The sequence below is a fragment of the Oncorhynchus gorbuscha genome, linkage group LG07 (genome assembly GCF_021184085.1).
Source record: "Oncorhynchus gorbuscha isolate QuinsamMale2020 ecotype Even-year linkage group LG07, OgorEven_v1.0, whole genome shotgun sequence".
NCBI classification, from domain to species: Eukaryota; Metazoa; Chordata; class Actinopteri; order Salmoniformes; family Salmonidae; genus Oncorhynchus; species Oncorhynchus gorbuscha.
The window spans coordinates 26,485,979-26,507,822 of record NC_060179.1 but is presented as its reverse complement, the minus strand read 5'-3'; the positions used below and the strand labels follow the sequence as shown (position 1 = coordinate 26,507,822).

Below are 21,844 nucleotides of genomic sequence, written 5' to 3'. Positions count from 1 at the left end.
CGTAATGATAAAGTAGATCGCAATGTTCTATATCAATTTAGCGCCATTCGCGACACCATCGTTGTCGCTTTCTCCCAAATTCCCATTTCTGATCGGGTTCTATCGTCTGAGGTCCAAAATTATTATTTTATGTGCGAGTGTTATATAAGATCAGTTCTTGTAAGTATTGACTGTATGAATTTAAGTTACTTTATTTGAGGTGTTTTCTCTCATGAAGAAGCTCTCAAATATGTTTATTATGACCGCTATAGTTAAGCAGACTGCCTGCATTTTGATTTATTCTCATAAATCAATGATACATCACCTTGATTAATGCTGTAGGCTACTGAATTACTTCTCATGACTTGGTTTGTTTCAAAAGTTGGCCTACGTCAGATCTACCATCAAGGGAAGTTATGGAGACTCCGGAAAGTGACCAGTTCAACCCTACTCAGGAAATGCAGTGTCCATCAACTGTGGTGTGTATTCCACATGCATGGGATTGCGTACTGTAGGGCAGGCAATGTCCTTGCTATGCTTCCCTCATTCATACTGTAGGAAACCACATGGAGTGATGCTTATGCCATTGCCCATGTTAAATCAGTGATCATCCTACATAAAGACTAAATAAAGTTCTGTAAGAAAGAATAGACCGTCAGAATTCATTTCAGGAAATGAGTTTTTTCGATAGTCAAATCTATGACTTGAATTTGGTTGACAATAAACGTATAATGTTAATGTTGTAAACCACAAGGTTCCATGGTTGGTATAGCTGTGGGGTCCACCCTGGTCATTCCCTAGCCACACCCATAACCATTTCCTTGTTTAGAAACCGACTTGATTTTGCAATTTCGTTTGTGACTCATAGCCTGATCCTACAGCCTACATGCGAGTGCATTTTGGTTAGATTCTCTATAGCAACTAATTCATCTGTGAATGCACATGATGACTTACATGACATTTGTGCTCTCTTGTTGTTTTTTTGTGCTGATTGACCATTAAAATGTTGTATGTGCACTGGATGAAGGGCAGGCGAAGTGTGGAGATGAAACGTGTCGCGAAGGAGTTCTTCTGTCTCACTGATGAGACAGACCGAGGGAGGGTGAGTGTGTCAACACGTGGAGCCAGTATGAGAAGCAGCCACACTCCTGGACACTGCAAAGGGAGTGAATCTGTGCTGCGCAGGTGAGTACTTCCCGTTTATTGGCATGCTAGTTAATTAAGGTTAGATAGCAGCGTCCCAGAGTAGTAGGCGTGTCGAAAGAAATGGGGAAAAAATGCCTATTTTGTTCAGTCGCTTTCTGGAAGTGCATGGAGGATGCTAAAGCATTTTTAATCACGTACAACTCAAACTTTGATGAAAGCAAATGTTATGTTCTGTTAATTACTGATGTCCCCTTTAAGGATGGAATGCCCTTGGTCATGCGCAGTATTGTTCTATGTTATTCTGGTACTAACTAGTTTGAGTAAATGTGAAGCTCCAGTTCAATTGTTTGTATTCAGTCTTATTACATAAATAAGTAGTAAGTGTTAAGACACTACAGAAAACATGGCAAATTGTTACCGTTGTACTAAGTGCCATGAACAGTATTGTTCAATCTTAATGCTTTTCACATACACACCTCTAACTTGCATTAAAGCAATCGTGACGAAACATGGAACACCTGCCTTCAGGTTAACCTAATTGTAATCTCCTGATTTTGTAACGTGCGCGTAGTATCAGACCGGTGTCAGTGTAGGCAATTTTCCCGGGAAGCTCACTTCGTCAATTGGTCATCAACTCATGTCTGCCCTTGTGTTTAGAAATGGGGCATCGACAAGGTTAATAATGGCATTGCGTATACTAGCCTATACAATTGCAATGAAATGGGATACATGTCAAATGTTCACATGCAACGCTTTTCCACTGCCTGAGTTATTTCACGACACCACCATTGAGTTTCCCAAACGTCCTCAAATTAATTTCGATGCGCAGTCATACACAGTCATTTTTCCAAAAATCTCTGCACTCGCTGACAGAAAGTCAGACCAATACATGTGCTCTTTCGATACGCCTACTTTCTTTCGACACACCTAGTCTCTGGCCGCCATATCGGGCTGCAGCTATCCCCTTCTCATGTTAGTACTTATAGTGATTGGTCAGCATAGGCCATGTACTGGTGCATTCAAGACAACTGGGAACTCGGGAGAAACGATGTCATATCATGACGTTGGAAGTTGGAGAATTCCGAGTTCCCAGTTGTTATGAACACGGCATTACGAATCAAGACTCTTCTTTCAGGACTGTGACCTTGGATTATAATGATGGTGATGACTATGATGATACAGAGGGAATCGCTGAACATACAACAAAACCAGAAGTCACAGAAGGTACTCATTATTTCACTCAATAATACAACTAGCATAACAGATAATAGGCAGTGGAAATAATGTATCAGTTATTGACACTTCTCTCAATTACAGTCTGTTTGCTTCTGTGTTTAGAATGGACGACAGTCATGGGGGCAAAACTCCCAGAGTTACCAGTTCATAAAAAGGAGACCTCAAGAACGGTAAACAAGAACAAGGACCTCCCATGACGCAGACACGGAAATCTAGAATTAATTGAACAATTCAAACATATACATAAATAGAATTGATTTGAATTTCAGAAATGTGAGTCTCCAAAAGAATATATTCAGCTCCAAAGGGATAAAGGTACAGTGTACACTGTAGACATAATCATGATGTTCTGTGAAATCAACAACTACCTATAATCTCTCATGCCAACTAAGAACTACCTAAGCAGACTGACTCTTGTTTTGTTGTCAGTCAAAGAAAGAACTAGCTTATGTCCTCAGAATGTTAGTCTGCAGTACTTGGCCTATAACTTTTACAATTAAAACTGCTCTCATACAGTATACTGTAAATGTTGGCATTTGAAAAAGCATGACATTTTATTTTATAAGGGATGAGTGTACCAGAAACACAGACACGGATGAAAGATCAGGCCAAGATACTGGTGAGTCACAACGTACCAGAGGAGGCTGGTGGTAGGAGCTATAGGAGGACTGGCTTATTGTAATGACTGGAATGGAGTGAATGGAACAGAGTCAAACATGTGACTTACATATGTTTAATGTGTTTGATACGTTCCGTTTTTTCTCCATTGCAGCCATTTCAATGAGCCGTCCTCGTGTAGCTCCTCCCTCCAGCCTCCTCTGCAACGTACTGTCTGAATCAAGGACAAGTGCCCATAATTCCCACCCGTACGTCATTATACACTCTTTTCCCTTGTATTTTCTCTGAAATTTCAGCATGAATGTTGTACGTTATAATACGTTTGAAAAAACTTGCTCGTTACCTAAGGTTATGCCATACTTTCTGTTTCATGTTCTTGCTTGATTTAGATAGGCGCTAGCCAAGTACTGCAGTTGAGATTTCTCAAAACCTACTGAAAGCCCTTGCTGTTGGGGCCGCTGTGGTTCACTGTGTTTACGCCATCTGCTTTCAGTTACCACTAAAGCCTTTCAGTGAGGGATATGAGGCTGCATTCCTCAGGGACAGAAGTGAGATCATTCAGTCATTATTATTATTATTATTATAAGTAATTTAAACATTACTGTTACAAATGGAGGTATGCGTTATCATAAATCACATTGATGACATAACTAAGTTTCAAGAGATCTGAGACTCAAACATTGATAATGATAAATGACACTAAGGGAGGTTGAAGATGGATCGTCCCCCGGCTGGTGTCGTTTAATCAGTTTAATTACAAATAATCAGATCATTTTTATGAAATATCTGCCTCCCATTGAGTCATCCCATGATGTCTGTGTTTTGGTACTATCAAGATGATGGAGTGTCTTAATGGAGGTTTCCTCTGTGAAGCCACCTGGTTTGTCTCATGGACCTCTGTCACTTCCTGTGTTTTGCAGTGCGAAGGCTCTGCAGAAGATCAGGACCTCCTTTCTCGCTGTTCTCCCCTACGGAAAGCCTGGGGGACATACTGTACAGGAAAACCAAGCATGTGTTTGACTACACAGTCAATGACATGAAAGACAAAAAGCCTGGTGAGTCAGCCTGATAGTGGGACTTGGAAATAAAATGTATTGAACGCTACAACAAAGAGACAGATAGGATAGCATCTATTGGAAAGGCCTGGGGCCCTATTCAGTCATAATCGGTCACACGCGTTCAGGATTAAAACCAGAAAATATATTTGTATATAAGTATAGCAGTATGATATTTTTTTATTTCACATGCTTTGTACTAGAGATTAAATTAATCAAATGATGCCACATTTCAGATGTTTCAAGGTGTGGTTCCAATCTAAACCAATGTGTTAGACCAGACCTTCCAGTACGGAAAGGCTTCAATGTATCCACATCTAGGTACAGCCAGGTGAGTAATATACTGTAACTGAGATGATGTTCACACACACACAATGGTACAGTGGTAACCTGTATTTACCTTATTTTTCAGAGAAGGGAACAATCAATTGATCAGGTGACGGTGATCAGAAAAGATCATGGTAAGATCCTATACTAATTCCCTCTGTTTTAATGTACAAAGAAACACACTGGACATACCCAATTGTAAACTGTAACTTTTGTGTTCTTCTTCCCACTTTAGTCGGTAGGCCTTTACTAATGCTGAAAGGCAATGCAAGTCTAACCAACAGTGATGGAAGCAGCAACACGGATTCATTTGCTTATTCACCCAGACTCACAAAGGTATCAGAACCCTTTATTGATATTATGTTGGTATTGATATAGTAAGTATGTCATTAACGTTTTATAGTCCTGAATAAACTAAGCAACATTTATATAGCCGTTGGCTTTTTTTTACTGACATCATTGATAATGAGCCAGTAGTGGTACATGTACTAGCTTCAATTAAACACAGGAGGCCAGTGTTGCTCTACATTTGACTCAAATCATCCAACACGCTCACCTTATTCATATGTCGAGCACATAGGATAGGCTCTGCCATAACAAAATATATTGACATCTTTAATCTAGGGTAAACCATCAACCTCCTCTCAGCCAGGACCTGACACCAGGATCCCACCAGTAGTAACCAGGAACCATTCTGACATCATCAGAGAGGCAATCACTTTATAAACTGTTGTGCCCCCCAAAATAAGCTTTTGTCCGTGTTAAAAGAGCAGATCATGCCAATTTTGCCGTAAAAAAAAAAAAAAGTTGAACCATACTCCATGACCAATACGCTGTAACTTATAGGAAAGAAAGAGGCACTACTACAAAGACCTGTGTCAGCAGGTGGAGGAGAAGAGACAACAAAAAGCGAGGGAGAGGAGAAGGATTACCACCGCCGAACAAACTGTGAGTCATCGCAAGCATAATTATTCTATGTTACCCATACCTTCTGTATAGAGATCGGACAGGAACCTGTCACCTTTTTCAGTCACGTGATCCTCATTATACCCTACCTCAAAGTCGTCCAATGGATCCTAAACCATTATCTTCATGATTGTTTGGAATAATTATACACAACAATGGTCACTGATAGTGATTGACTCAATTGGAAGGACTGACATTGACAGATTGCACTTCAATCGCCTTGTCATTGGCAGCACAATGAGACAATGCAGTTCTTCACCTGGGGGATGCCAGGGAGCGGAGCCCCAAACTACCACCTGGACTCTGTGAGAAGGAACAAGTTCAGTTCCACAGAAATGATACCCCAGGAACAGGTAACATATCAACATGACGTTTATGTTTAGTAGAGGAGACCAGGGAACAAAGTAAAAGTTTTAGGCTTTTGCTTAGTATGAAAATATGGGTTAGGGTTAGGATTAGAATTTTAGGTAACGATTTAATTGTAACAAATGTTACAAATAACCCCCATTACAACTCTAATCTGAGTCTTAATAGTTATTGTCATCAACTATAAATAAACAATTATTTATGGATTTAAGCAACATTTCCAAGGCAGGTACTGTAGCTACAATAACCAAACATTTACACATTGAATAACAGCTGTCTAAGTTATTTCTAATTTGAGTTATTTAGTTACTTTGTGCCAGTCTTACTTTGTTCCCCGGTCTAACCCACTACCATTCACTACATAGAAGCAGGTAAACATTTGTTAACAGGGCCCATATTATTCCTTATTCTGAAATGAATTTTAAAAAGAATTCCCCTCATCAATACGGTTTGACACAAAACCCATAATGACAAAGCAAAAAACAGGTTGTGATTATTTTTTTGCAAATGTATTACAAATACAAAACTGAAAACCTTCTGAATGCACTGTACAACTGTGCCTTGTAAAGAATCTGTCAATTTAAGCAGCATCCGCCTGTCGGCCTTCCGCATCTGTGGTGGAAGGTTGCCGAGCTACAGCGGTGTTAGTCAGACCATGAGACATCCCGAAAATCAGTCTTCTCATGAAACGGTTATGGCCTACGGTTTGACCTTTCTATTCTATGGAAAAGGGAGACAATCACGAACACGATGGTCACTCACCTGAAGTTGGTAACGCTGATGTGCCAACTTCTGTCTGTCGTGTCCGAACCATTTGAGCTACAAACTCATTTTAAATCACCACCTCAAAACAATTCCACAACCCCCCCCCCCCTCCTCCTTAAATATTTGAGAGATTTAAAGAAGCCAGTGAAACGTGACACTTTGATTATAGATGATATAGCACCAGGAGTTACCCAGACTTAAAGCAAGTCTTGTTTGAGGTCATTTGAAAAAGAACCGCAATACTCTAGGAGCTCAGATGCAATAATTTAATAACCACTGTTTCGACAGACAAGCTGTTGTCATCAGGGTATAATGACAAGCACTGCAGGTCACTAGTTTATATAGTTTCAAGGGACACACAGGTGTCTGTAATCATGGCTGGGTGTGGCTTGATTTTATTGGTTAATTTACAGCTATAAATAGAACATTTAAAAAGCATGAACGGATAACATACGATCATAGATACAATTTGGCTACATAAGCCTACAAACATTTACAATTAATAGCAAAATCACAAGAATGGCTTCAGATCAAAGTTTACGTTGAGACCGACGGGAACAAGGGTCTTTAGATTAAAGATCCAGGCAGCCTCTCGTTTTAACAATACATTTTCAAGGTCACCCCCTCTCCTAGGGAAGGGGACTTGTTCGATGCCGATATAACAAACGGACAAAATAGAGGTTTGCTTCCAAAAAGTGGGCCGCAACTGGGTATGTAGAGTTTTTGCACCTAGTGGTGCTTTTGAGATTCTTACTTATAATTCACGCTTCGTTTTACCCACATAATTTTTTACCACAAGGACAAGTTACAAGATAAAGAAATGCCTTAGTGGAGTTCAGTACATGATAACGCCTTTGATTGGGATCTGTTTCCCTGTTTGAGGGTGTTTAAAGGATCTGCATTTGTAAGAGCCATTACACTTGTAGTTTCCATCGGGTAGAGGCATTTTGGGGTGTTAAATCAGTGTTTACCAATTGAGCTCTGAGAATACAACCAAGGGAGGGTCCGAAAAAAACACATTACAGATACTGTCATCAGATCTTAGAATGTGCCAATGTTTGTGAACGATTCCCTTAATTTGTTCAGAGCACTTTGAATAGCACGTTGTTTGAGGTCATAACATAGTCTGGATGCTGATTCATGGTGCCCATTAAACCCTGTTTTGGTGGATAGCTGGACCTCTGAATGCTGTCTTTGTTCTCTCCTCAGCTCCGCTGTAAAGGCTTCAGCGGGATCCCTTTTCATCTGCATGTCAAATGATGGCCATTTTATGGTCCCCCCCCAGCCCAGACGATTGATGCTCAGCTCAGACAACTGATAAACCCATTAAACTAACGCAGTAGTAGACCAAACTCTGCGCTCTGCTGACTTTTGTCCCATAGGTGATAGATAAGTCATCAATTAGCTGGATTTCAGCACTCATTGGCACTTATATCCATTGATTAATTTACTGTTTTAAACTCCCATATGTGCATAACCACACTCAAAACAATTCTGGATCCACACATTCTGATGGTGTTCAAATCAGTTTTGATGGTAGGGATGCACATAAACAGTTATATATATATATATATATATATATATATATATATATATATATATATATATATATACACACACATATAAATGCTACAGTGGTAATTGACAGATCAATAGCATGGTGAGATAATGAATATAAACAGTGGCTCACTAAATATAAGATTGTACACAAAAAAAGCTGGTCGTGAAAGCGAAAAGATACTGACTGTCTGCCTACAGTCAAAAAATTATTCTTTTTTTCATCATATTTTTAACCGTTTTATGAGTAATTTTGTATATATATTGAAGCCAGAGTTGTAGTGAAATAAAACCCTCCTGTCAGATAACGAGAGTGGGTGGAAAGAATTGAGAAAGTCTTAATGTCAATGCTTTGCAGGTGAAGTGATGTGGAAATCTATCCTCTGATATTGACCTGATATTTGGGTTGAATGATTCACAAAGAAACAATGGGTAGTGTAACTATAGTGTTTACAAAAAAGCTTTTCAACATTAGGAGCGATGCACAAACAAGCACTGATACAGTAAGATTCTCTTCAGGTGGCCACTAACATTTGTATATACAATGTTTTTTATTTATTTTTTATTTCACCTTTATTTAACCAGGTAAACTAGTTGAGAACAAGTTCTCTTTTACAACTGCAACCTGGCCAAGATAAAGCAAAGCAGTGCGACACAAACAACAACACAGAGTTACACATGGAATAAACAAGCGTACATGTCAATAACACAATAGAAAAAAAGAATGTCTATATACAGTGTGTGCAAATGGCGTGAGGAGATAAATAGGCCATAGTAGTGAAATAATTACATTTTAGCAGATTAACTCTGGAGTGATAAATAAGCAGATGATGATGTGCAAGTAGAGACACTGGTGTGCAAAAGAGCAGAAAAGTAAATAAAAACAATATGGGGATGAGGTACGTAGTAGAAGTCGACCGATTATGATTTTTCAACCCCTGATAGCGATTATTGGAGGACCAAAAAAGCCAATACCGGGCCTCCCGGGTGATGCAGTGGTTAAGGGCGCTGTACTGCAGTGCCAGCTGTGCCACCAGAGACCCTGGGTTCGCGCCCAGGCTCTGTCTTAAATGGCCGCCACCGGGAGGTCCGTGGGGCGACAATTGGCCTTGCGTTGTGCGGGTTAGGGAGGGCTTGGCCGGTAGGGCACCAGCGACTCCTGTGGCGGGCCAGGCGCAGTGCGCGCTAACCAAGGTTGCCAGGTGCATGGTGTTGTGTATTGGAGGACGCATGACTTTCAACCTTCGTCTCTCCCGAGCCCGTACGGGAGTTGTAGCGATGAAACAAAATAGTAGCTACTAAAACAATTGGATACCACTATATTGGGGAGAAAAAGGGGTAATATAAAAAAACATTTTTTTTAAAGCCGATACCGATTAAGCGGCCAATTTTAATTTGATTTATTCATTTGTAATAATGACAATTACAACAATACTGAATGAACACTTATTTTTACTTAATATAATACATCAATACAATCCATTTAGCCGCTCAAATGAGACGTTCAAACTGTTTGGGCATAGACCTGGTATGCCAGAACTTTGCAAGCTGTCTCTGCAGTATATTGCAACTCCTCACCCTTTGGCAGTTCTATCTTGACAGAAAATGTTGTAGTTTGGTATGATATAAAATCTCAGCATTTTTGGTGGCCTTCCTGAACCAGGATTCAGACACGGCATGGACATCAGGGTTGGCGGAGTGTGCTAAAGCAGTGTGTAAAACAAACTTAGGGAGTAGGCTTCTGATGTTAACATGCATGAGGCTTTTTCGATTACAGAATTCAACAAATGAGAGTGCCTGGGGACACTAATCAACTAAGACAACAACAGGTAAAATGGTGATGAATGGGCTACACACAGGGCCTGAGTTCGGGGCTAGGGCCAACAGATAAAAAAAATTACAAAAAATGGAGTACTGTGATAAATGAACAGTCCAGCAGGCATCAGCTATGTAGCCAAGTGATCATATGGTACAGTGAACAGCAATAGATGGAGCAGGGAAGCCGCGGCGTAGTCATTACTACGCTAGCACACGGGAGACAGCGTTTAAAGTTTAAAAAAAACAAACATCAAAATCAAATTTTATTTGTCACATACACATGGTTAGCAGATGTTAATGCGAGTGTAGCGAAATGCTTGTGCTTCTAGTTCCGACAATGCAGTGATAACCAACAAGTAATCTAACTAACAATTCCAAAACTACTGTCTTATACACAGTGTAAGGGGATAAGGAACATGTACATAAGGATATATGAATGAGTGATGGTACAGAGCAGCATACAGTAGATGGTATCGAGTACAGTATATACATATGAGATGAGTATGTAGACAAAGTAAACAAAGTGGCATAGTTAAAGTGGCTAGTGATACATGTGTTACATAAGGATGCAGTCGATGTTGTAAAGTACAGTATATACATATGTATATGAGATGAATAATGTAGGGTAAGTAACATTATATAAGGTAGCATTGTTTAAAGTGGCTAGTGATATATTAGCAGGCGGGGTTAAGTAGAAACAACTACAATGTTGACATAATATGTGATTATAGGTATTTTATCTGTATACAATATAGCTGATTGACCATTATCTAATACATATTAAATGTATGTTCTAATGCCTTATTGTCATCTGCAAACTTCCTGTAAGGGTAATTAATTAAGGTAACTGTTGGTGCTGTCAGGTTGGCTTGCACATTAAAATCCAAGAGGGTGAGTCACTCTCTAATTGCACTGTTCTGTTGCAGTGGCATTGGGATATTTAATTGTCCCAGGGTTTTTTAGGCCAACTGGGTATAATTTCAGTAGGGACAGCATTATTTTCCTCCAGTGGGTGGCTAATTAACATAGAGACAATTCTAAAGTGCAGGGAAGAAGTTGTGATTAAACTGTAAGCTACCAGGTTTGTAATTTCAATGAACAGCAGCCTGCCTGAAAAGGTGTCTAGTTGTCACTGTGATATCCTGGACATAAATCCGGATCTTACTGTTCTTTTCGGTAATGTGGGTGGACAGTGGGCACGCACAGACAACAATAATGTCAGCTGGTTGAATTTGATTCGATCGGCATTTTCTTTGGAATGTTTTTTTAGCAGGTCTAGCGCCAATTCGATTTGCGTTCATAGCTCTTAGGCTACTTGATTTACTTGGGTATATTTTTAGTAATTATTGATAAATCCATATTTACTAGTATAGACAATTTGAGCACAAAGTTAATATCTTTATTATTCTGAGTAGCATATGTATCAATGTAGTCTCTTGGAATCATCTTTGAGTATAAGATAGTTTGGAGAATAATAATCTGTTTAATAATATCCCCATAGTAATCGTAAATGTAGTTTTGTGTTCATAACATTTACAATTTAAGGATGACGATCTTAGATGTTCGCCTTTCGAGTCGCTATCTCCGACGTAAGTAAATGGTTAACTGAAGGAGGTGCTTTCAATTCCGTTATATTTCTGCGCGATGACGTTGCACATTCGTTTAACTCGCCAGTCCTTCCACAACTTCGGTAAAGAATCCGACTCTCGTCAGCAGCCCAAGACTCACAACAGCGAGACAAACCTTTCGAAAATGGGCAACTGTCAAGTGAGTACCATGCTTGTTTTTTTACGCACCAAACGTAGGCCTATGCGCATACTGAAATTGCGGCTAGAAATGCGAATGAAATGTTAAAATTAAGGCCCTACTCTATGGTCAGAAAAAAAACATCTCGAAGATGTGGAGAAAAAACCTAGTAAAATAACGCATATCTATTGAAAAGTATAGGCCTAAAAATACGTTGAATACATTTTTACCATTGCTGTGTAAATGTTTAATTGTAAGGGATGTGGACATCTTCATCAAAACGATTATCCAAACGACATTCCACACTAATCTCAAATACAAATCTCGCGTAATTTGGTCAACTGCTTGCAGAATGTGGCCACGGGAGATTTACACACTACCACAATTGAATGCGGGGTTATGGATCACTTTCTGAGGTTGATTTAAAATGTTTAAACAATCCACATAGCCCTTGACATGTCACACATGCGACTCATGTGACAGTGAGGCAGGGGAAACGCAGAGGAAATCGCCACTGCGGAATTCGTCACAATCCCGTTACATTAATGTAGGCCTAAACAATGAGTGAATCCGAGTGGAAGGCTATGGGTGGGATTAGGGCGGTGAGTGTGTTTCCATTGTCCTCTCAATTTCGCCTATGGGGCGCTACGCCCTTCCACTTTGTTTGGTTAAAACACGGCAGCGGCCAAATTCCTGAGCCAGTGCATTTCTTGCCATTGCGTTCTCCTCCTCCCATGTCATGTTACATTCTAATAGGTTTACGGCAATTTTATTACATATGTGAACAATTGATTCAAAATTTTTCTAAAGCTATTCGGATGTCCAATCTTTTGTTGATTTGAGGGGTGGCAGACATGATGACTCATATGAAGAACTAGGCTAAGGGAAAGCAGAAATGACAATAGATTAGGCCTACTAAGTGTGTGTTTAAAACAACACAACATTGAGATACAATGGTGACGGTTGTGTTGATATTAGCATGTTATTGTCTTGTTTATGTCATAACAAAAACAAATGGTTAATTTCAGCCCACTATCGTGCCATATGAGGAGTTTGATGTTATGGCTGATATAAAGGCCATACGCAAAGCCTGTAAAGGCTTGGGTAAGTTGTGATCTTTTTAGTTAATTTATAATTATGACATTCCAGGGATGCTTCTACTCCGTGAGTGAGAGATTACTTATAAGTAACATATCTGTGCAAATGCTTTTTGAAAGGTACAGTGTGGCACCAGTTTTATTGATTGATTGTGTCCTGTTGTGCAGGCACTGATGAACAAGCCATCATTGACATACTGGCTAACCGCTGTGCAGCCCAGCGGATGGAAATTAAACAGGCCTATTTTGATAAATATGACGATGTGAGTATCAAACACATTTTTATTAAAAGTAGAAGAATCTGAGCATTGCACCGGTTCCAATCCAAGTGCCAATGCCGTTTAGCAAACTCCAGGCGGTGCAATGGTCAGATGACATGAAAATAGAGGTCTTTGGTCACACATACCAGTCGTGAGTTTGGTGTTGAAAAAGCGATGCATGTGCAGAAAAGAGTCTCATACCTACTGTAAAATATGGTGGTGGATCTCTGATGTTATGAGGCTACTTTGCTTCCACTTGTGCTGATGCACTTATGTTAAGGTCAAAGACATTTTTAAGTACAAGGACATTTTAGCCCAAAACCTGGTCGCCTCTACCAGGAGGCTGAAACTTTGCTGCAAGTGGATCTTCCAGCAAGACAACCACCCCAAACACGCATCAAAATCCACAAAGAAATTGTTAATTGATCACAAAATCTTGGACTTGGTCTTGAACCCCACTGAAAACGTGTGGTTTGAATTGAAGAGGGCAGTCCATGAACACAGATGAAGGATATTAAGGATCTGGAAAGATTCTGTATGAAAGAATGGTCAGAGACCCCCACCCCCCTCCCAATGTGTTCTACAATCTCTCTTTTGTTTTCTCTCTTTCTCTGGAGAAGGAGTTGGTGGATGTGCTGAAGAGTGAGCTGGGGGGGAACTTTGAGAATGCCGTCCTAGCCATGCTGGACCCTCCAGTCGTCTATGCAGTGAAGGAGCTCAGGAGGGCCATGAAGGGAGCAGGCACTGATGAGGATACTCTGGTGGAGATTCTGTGCACTGCCACAAACGCTGTACGGTTTCAGTTTCATTCTGAATAGAATCCTATAAGTCATGGGAAATAGAAAATGCTGTTCAAGATTTAAAAACATAACGGTCTGCTTAAGATTGATTTTTCGCTCTTTTCCAACAGGATATTCACATGTTCAAAGAATGCTACTTTCAGGGTAAGTATCAATTTCATCCTCACGCTGCACCTTAAAGCTGGCATCCTTATTAATGGTGAAACAGCCACATCCAGCAAGTACCAATGCTACCCCTCACTCAATCAAGTTGTCTTTTTACGTAATTATTTCTAACAGAATACTTACCAGGGTTGTGAACGCAGGAGGACACTCATTGGGCTCCAGTTAATAGTTGGCATAACCTGAGAGACCCGTAAAGCTTTGTAGCATACAGGTCACATGATCAAAATCTAGAACAGTGACTAAAGTTCTAAAGCAGGCGGTACCTGCTGTACTAGGCGGTGATACAGCCTGACAGGGTGCTCTCAATGCTGCGTCTGTAGACGTTTGTGAGGCCAAGCTGTCCGTGTGAATGGACCCTTTTAGGTTGCCAGTGGCGTGCACACCGAGGAACTTGAAGCTTTTGAACCTCTACTGTGGCCACGTCTACGTGGATGGGGGCGTGCTCTCACTTTTGTCTCCAGTAGTCCACGAGCAGCTCCTTTGTTTTTGTTGACGTTGAGGGAGAAGTCATTGTCCTGGCACCACTCCGGTTAGGACTCTCCCCACCTCCTTGTAGGCAGTCTCTTCATTGTTGGTAATCAGGCCTACCACTGTTGTGTTGTCAGCAAATTTTGATGATTGAGTTGGAGACGTGCGTAGCCACACAGTCATGGGAGTACAGGAGTGGGCTGAGCACGAACCCGTGTGGGGTCCCCGTGTTGAGGATCAGCGTGGCAGAGGTGTTGTTGCTTACCTTAACCACTTTGGGTCGGCCCATCAGGAAGTCCAGAACCTAGTTGCACAGGGAGAGTTTCAGTCCCAGGGTACCAAGCTTAGTGATGAGCTTTGAGGGCACTATGGTGTTGGAGGCTGAGCCGTAGTCCATAAACAGCATTTGCAAACTCTGCCATCTAGCCAGGTTTTTGGGTTTGGATACGTTCTAACTGAATCAGGGCCATTCTGCTTCCATCCTGCCCATCCTGTTGTTTTCTGTGCTGCTGATTCACTTTTGATTAGGGTTGTGATTTAAAAAAAAAATATATATATATATATAAATAAATAAGACCTTATACACACCTTATAAAAAAAATAACACCCACAATCCTGAATCAGAAGTTAATCAGCAGTACAGAAAACCACAACAGGTTGGGAAGAATCTTAACAGAATGACACCCACTTTCCACAATGACTCAAATAGAATGGCATCAGCAGTTATATAAATAACAAGGGAACTCTCATTCCTCTGCCCTTAATCTCATATTATCTCTGTCTGTGACTTCTCTAGTGCATGAAAGGGACCTGGAATCAGATGTCGACGGGGACACTAGTGGAGATGTGAGAAACCTGCTCACTGCTCTTTTACAGGTAAGTGGCTCCATGGTTTCACTCTTGGATTCTTTCCATGTAACACAATTAGATTTCTTTGGACTGAAATCGAGCTCCCTCTGCCTGACCTCTCTCTTAACCCTAAGTCTCTCTCCCTCGGTCTCTCTCTCGCTCTTTCACACACACACACACACACACACACACACACACACACACACACACACACACACACACACACACACACACACACACACACACACACACACACACACACACACACACACACACACATTGGCTGCCTGCCTGCTTTTCCAATGTCCTTTCATTAGTAAAATGGAGGCCAGATACAATATCCTGAGCCAGACAGAAAGGCTACATTTCATCTCACCACAGAAGTCAGTGAAAGCTTTCTGTTCTAGGGCACCAGAGATGAGACTTACGATGTGGATGAGGGTCTGGCTGAAGCAGATGCCACCGCCCTGTTTGAGGTATGGAGAAGTGCATTCAAGAAACCACAATATCAAGAAGTGGATTTACCTGTTTCTTTAAATCATATTTACTATTTAGGCTGGTGAGGGATGTTTTGGGACGGATGAATCCACTTTCAGCTTCGTCCTGGCCAACCGAAACTACCTTCAGCTACAGGCCACCTTCAAGGTGTATGAGCAGGTGGGTCTGCTATTAGCAGCCTATGTATATTCACACAAGCTGAAACGAGTGCCTTGAATATTTATAGATATAAATGGTTATACTTCAATGTATTTTATTTAGAACCTGTGGTAAGTCTATTTAATTGGAAGCACATCGGGCTCCTTTTGCTGTAGCTATCCTCTGTACCAGTGTTTATGCTTATATTCGTTCCCTCCCGGCTTTCCCCAGCTCTCTGGAACAGAAATTCTGGATGCCATTGATAATGAGGTCTCTGGGACACTGAAGGACTGTTACATCACACTTGGTATGTATACAAGTTGGCGTATGTGTGTTTGTGTGTGGGTGCAGAGATCTGAGGCCAGAGACACCGAAGGGATGCATGTGACTTGAGTAAAGTGGGTATTACTCAGTATTTAGTTGGTTGTGTGGGTGGCTGTTCAGAATTTCCTCTAGCTAGCCGGCGTTTGTTCAAAATGTCAAATGGTGTTTTACAATACAGGCCTATAAACCAGTAACGAATTAGAAGTAACTGACACTATATTTGAATGCCTTTTTGATTTTCTATTTTCAGTGAGGGTTGCTAAAAACCCTCAGCTGTATTTCGCCCGGCGACTGAATGAAGCCATGAAAGGAGCAGGCACTGATGAGGACACCCTCATCCGCATCCTTGTATGCCGCTCTGAGGTACGGTAACCTATGGATCCAAACTCTCTGACAGAACCTTAGCATGGTTCTTGGGTCTATCAGACACCAAATGATTTGTGACCACTGACTGCATTGTGATTGCATGCATTTAAGTGATTTTTGAATAGTTTCTGTTATGGACACGCGATCATTTCTCCATAGCACATTTATAAAACCGGGGGAGGCTATGCTATCAAGCAAGGCATTACTAACTTTGTGGACTACCATGGCAACACTTGAAGGCATTATAAACTCAGCAAAAAAAGAAACGTCCTCTCACTGTCAACTGCGTTTATTTTCTGCAAACTAACATGTGTAAATATTTGTATGAACATAACAAGATTCAACAACTGAGACACAAACTGAACAAGTTCCACAGACATGTGACTAACAGAAATGGGTCCCTGAACAGAGGAGGGGGGTCAAAATCAAAAGTAACAGTCAGTATTTGGTGTGGCCACCAGCTGCATTAACTTCTTGCGTCGAGCCATCCTGGATCCGGGATCGTGAATACAGCCTCAAGCTCATTACCATAACGCAACGTTAACTATTCATGAAAATCGCAAATTAAATGAAATAAATATGCTAGCTCTCAAGCTTAGCCTTTTGTTAACAACACTGTCATCTCAGATTTTCAAAAATATGCTTCTCAACCATAGCAAAACAAGCATTTGTGTAACAGTATTGATAGCTAGCGTTAGCATTTAGCATTAGCATTCAGCAGGCAACATTTTCACAAAAACCAGAAAACCATTCAAATAAAATCATTTACCTTTGAAGAACTTCTGATGTTTTCAATGAGGAGACTCAGTTAGATGGCAAATGTTCAGTTTTTCCTGAAAGATTATTTGTGCAGGAGAAATCGGTCCGTTTTCTGCGTCATGTTTGGCTACCAAAAAAAAACAAATTCATTCATCAAAACGGCAAACTTTTTTCCACATTAACTCCATAATATTGACTGAAACATGGTAAACGTTGTTTAGAATCAATCCTCAAGGTGTTTTTCACATATCTCTTCATGATATATCGTTCCTGGAATTCTCCTCTGTCTCAATCACATGGATGAATGCGAGCAGCTTGGAGATTACGCAGCAATTTCAACAAAGGACACCGGGCGGACACCTGGTAAATGTAGTCTCTTATGGCCAATCTTCCAATGATATGCCTACAAATACGTCACAATGCGGCAGACAACTTGGAGAAACGATAGAAAGGGCAGGCTCATTCCTGGCGCTTTCACAGCCATATAAGGAGACAATGAAAAACAGAGCCTCAAAAATCCTGCTCATTTCCTGTTTGAAGTTTCATCTTGGTTTTGCCTGTAGCATCAGTTCTGGGGCACTCACAGATAATATCTTTGTAGTTTTGGAAACGTCAGAGTTTTCTTTCCAAAGCTGTCAATTCTATGCATAGTCGAGCATCTTTTCGTGACAAAATATTGCGCTTAAAATGGGCACGTTTTTTAATCCAATAATGAAATAGCGCCCCCGTAGGTTGAAGAGGTTAAGTACAGCAGTGCCTCTCCTCCTCATGGACCACCAGATTTGCCACTTCTTGCTGTGAGATGTTACCCCACTCTTCCACTAAGGCACCTGCAAGTTCCCAGACATTTCTGGGGGGAATGGCCCTAGCCCTTACCCTCTGATCCAACAGGTCCCAGACATGCTCAATGGGATTGAGATCCGGGCTCTTCGCTGGCCATGGCAGAACACTGACATTCCTGTCTTGCAGGAAATCCCGCACAGCACGAGCAGTATGGCTGGTGGCATTGTCATGCTGGAGGGTCATGTCAGGATGAGCCTGCAGGAAGGCCACCACAATCGGAAGGAGGATGTCATCCCTGTAACGCACAGCATTGAGTTTGCCTGCAATGACAACAAGCTCAGTCCGATGATGTGACACACCACCCCAGACCATGACGGACTCTCCACCTCCAAATCGATCCCGCTCCAGAGTACAGGCCTCTGTGTAACGCTCATTCCTTTGACGATAAACGCAAATCCGACCATCACACTAGGTGAGACACAACCGTGACTCGTTAGAGAAGAGCACTTTTTGCCAGGCCTGTCTGGTCCGACGACGGTGGGTTTGTGCCCATAGGCGACGCTGATGCCGGTGTTGTCTGGTGAGGACCTGCCTTACAACAGGCATACAAGCCCTCAGTCTAGCCTCTCTCAGCCTATTGCGGACAGTCTGAGCACTGATGGAGGGATTGTGCATTCCTGGTGTAACTCAGGTAGTTGTTGTTACCATCCTGTACCTGTCCCGCAGGTGTGATGTTCGAATGTACTGATCCTGTGCAGGTGTTGTTACACATGGTCTGCCACTGCAAGGATGATCAGCTGTCCGTTCTGTCTCCCTGTAGCGCTGTCTTAGGCGTCTCACACTACGGACATTGCAATGTATTGCCATGGCCACATCTGCAGTCCTCATGCCTCCTTGCAGCATGCCTAAGGCACGTTCACCCAGATGAGCAGGGACCCTGGGCATCTTTCTTTTGGTGTTTTTCAGAGTCAGTAGAAAGGCTTCTTTAGTGTCGTAAGTTTTCATAACTGTGACCTTAATTGTCTACCGTCTGTAAGCTGTTAGTGTCTTAACGACCGTTCCACAGATGCATGTTCATTAATTGTTTTTCATTGAACAAGCATGGGAAAGTGTTTAAACTCTTTAAAATGAAGATCTGTGAAGTTATTTCGATTTTTACGAATTGTCTTTGAAAGACAGCGTCCTGAAAAAGGGACGTTTTATTTTTTTGCTGAGTTTACACGGCTCAGGGAATTGTGTAATCATATAAGAAAATGCCCCTTTTAGACTACTTGACTTGGTATCTAAAAGCAGACAAATGTCAGCTAAAGAGGTATGTGTTTTCTGTTCAACAGTACGACCTGGAGACCATTAAAGACATGTACCTGGAGAAGTATGACATGTCCCTGAAGGAAGCCATCAAATCTGAGTGTGGTGGAGACTTCAAACGTCTCCTGCTGGCTATCTGCCATTGAGAGAGCGGCGAGAGAGCAGAGTGCCTGAAAGGGACCGAGGGTGCTGCTGCTCACTCCTGGACAAACTAACACTACTTACAATCGGTCCTACTGTCCTCAAACATGCAACATTCTCGGATAGGGCAGGGGGTGGAACTGGAGATAGCTCAAATCCAGCTGGTTCTGTTCTCCTGATTTGGCATTGTTGTCTTGGTTCCCTACGAAAGTGTTATCAATATGTGGCTACTATATTTGATCTACTTATCTAAAGGCAGTTGGATGCTCAGAACATACCGTGTGGTGTGATTGGTTTTGATCGAGAGGAGTGCTAGGACTAGAGACTTACCTTAGACCAGCGCTCCACATTACCAGTGAAACTTAGTAGCCCTAGTCCTTGAAATTCTGTTTACTATGTACAGTTGTGTCACAAGATCTCAAATTCCTAAATTCTCTTTTCTGCAGTTAAATTGAAGTTCAGTAGGATCAGGTGGTTCAGTGCTTGGTAGGAAGGTCAGTCTGCACACAAGGGCATTTGTAGGAACTGGGACAGGGTGTTGCTGGAAGATTATGGTTATGCATTGTATTGGATGTATCTGTCTTATACAGATGAGACCTATTCCATTGAGCAGTGATCATATTTTTGAGCTTGCATTTAAAATGATCAGCAAACATTTCGTCCATGCTTAGTGAGACACCAATTTGGATTTGATCTATCCAGTGCCAGTACCTTCCACCCCAAACTCCATCTTCAGTATTAACAAGTGTTTATAAACTGTTAGCTAGCTAGTTATGTGCAATCTGTCCATCTACCTTGAAGTTATAACTTAAATGAAGGAGAAATGAAAGTGTCCTTATGAAGCAATTGTATTTTATATGACATGAATCAATGCATATATAATATTGATATTATTTTAAAATAATCAACACTACCACTCCAAAGATAAGTACATTGTAATTCTACTGTCTGATTAATCTTCACGTGTCAGTCAAAAACAGTTAGTTTAAATTAAATAACTATGTATTGACTTCATGCTTCAATATGTTGCAAGGGAAACTGCTGTGACAAATCTTCAAACACCTCATAAAATGTTTGTATTGCAAGACTAAAACTATTAACTACATTAAGACTGCAGTATTATATATCATTCAAATGTGTTTAAAGATTTACTGTATACACAAGAAGGTATTTGAAAAGGTCTTGGAAGGTATTTGAGAAAAGATTTAGACTTGTACCTATGAAGTATCTAAACTCTTTGAATAGCATGGTCTAAAATGTTACGACCACTGTCACTTCTGTGTCCCATAATGGCAGCAGTATTTTTAACATATTCCTATATTAGGAATTAGGTCATATTAGAAAGTAATCTCAGCTGAATAACTTGAGATATTTGTAACATTTTATAATGCTGGCTAGGCTACTATGAATTCCATGCAAGAGAGGATAATGTCAACAGGTTTCAGACCGTGCACACCTGCCCTTATGAAAATATATGGAATAGGGACCAATATTTGCCTCTGTATCAGCAAAATATTACATGCAAATTACAGAATAAAATTGATCTAAAATTATTTTAGTGTTTTTTTTTTTTGTGAACATGGGTCTGTTTATGGAATCATATTTTACTGTACCTATTCAATGTTTATTGGCCTAGATATAGGGATACATAAATATCAGTGTAAAAGGGGAAATGATGTGATTTATAGACTGTACAGGGAAGACGACCTTAATATTCAACCTGTCCTTCGAATACAGTTTGTTTCATGCTCTCTGTGATGAGTCTTTGGTCGTGTTCCCCTCCTTAGATGTTACATGCATCAACCAATGGTTACATGCCACCCCATCGACCGTTCTGTGTTTCATGGAGACATAAAATGCTCAGTTTAAGATATTCTAGGAAGTGACGTTGCAGGCAAGCTCAGTGCTGCCCCCTCATTGAGTAACTCAAATTGAAGGCTGAATTGGGTACTGCAGACTGCAATTTGCAACTACATTATGCATATCTATTCTTCTGGGTGCGATTTTAATATAATCGGTTCAAGGACATACATCTTGTGTATTAGAAGTAATTATTGTTACCATGATTTTCTTCAACTTTGTATTTATGTATGCGAAGACTGACCACAAAGATTGCCATTTTTCCATTCACTATAATGGGGATCCTGTTTTCGGCTAACAGTGCCTGGAGTATCGCGGTCGGCCTTGATCTTCCGGGGCTTCATCAATGAGAGGGGGCAGTCGCTCTCCCCTGGGTGCAATTACCATGAAAGTCCTGGACCAGATATAATGACGAGATATCTATGTCTCCGCCCTAACAATGGGATTCG

At 41.0% G+C, this 21,844-nt stretch overlaps 1 protein-coding gene across 1 annotated transcript; it reads left to right on the top strand.

Annotated features, from left to right (window-relative positions):
- The first annotated feature begins 361 nt into the window (after positions 1-361).
- On the top strand, positions 362-21,088 carry LOC124039714. Its single transcript, XM_046355979.1, has 23 exons — positions 362-458; positions 1,007-1,164; positions 2,261-2,349; positions 2,464-2,531; positions 2,631-2,676; positions 2,928-2,980; positions 3,473-3,527; positions 3,900-4,034; positions 4,271-4,365; positions 4,447-4,495; positions 4,597-4,697; positions 5,208-5,309; positions 5,561-5,680; positions 12,608-12,683; positions 12,845-12,939; positions 13,557-13,727; positions 13,847-13,880; positions 15,166-15,245; positions 15,626-15,694; positions 15,774-15,875; positions 16,086-16,161; positions 16,429-16,541; positions 19,421-21,088. Exons 1-23 carry the CDS (start codon positions 396-398, stop codon positions 19,538-19,540), a joined length of 2,070 nt encoding a protein of 689 aa, XP_046211935.1. The 5' UTR covers positions 362-395; the 3' UTR covers positions 19,541-21,088.
- The last annotated feature ends 756 nt before the right edge of the window (positions 21,089-21,844 follow it).

What these genes read in the sequence shown, in the direction of transcription:
- LOC124039714 (XM_046355979.1), top strand. Translation starts at nt 396, where the DNA reads ATGGAGACTCCGGAAAGTGACCAGTTCAACCCTACTCAGGAAATGCAG. An exon ending in TTACCACCGCCGAACAAACT is followed by an intron (nt 5,310 to 5,560) that starts GTGAGTCATCGC and finishes TGTCATTGGCAG; the next exon opens with CACAATGAGACAATGCAGTT. An exon ending in ATTTTGATAAATATGACGAT is followed by an intron (nt 12,940 to 13,556) that starts GTGAGTATCAAA and finishes TCTCTGGAGAAG; the next exon opens with GAGTTGGTGGATGTGCTGAA.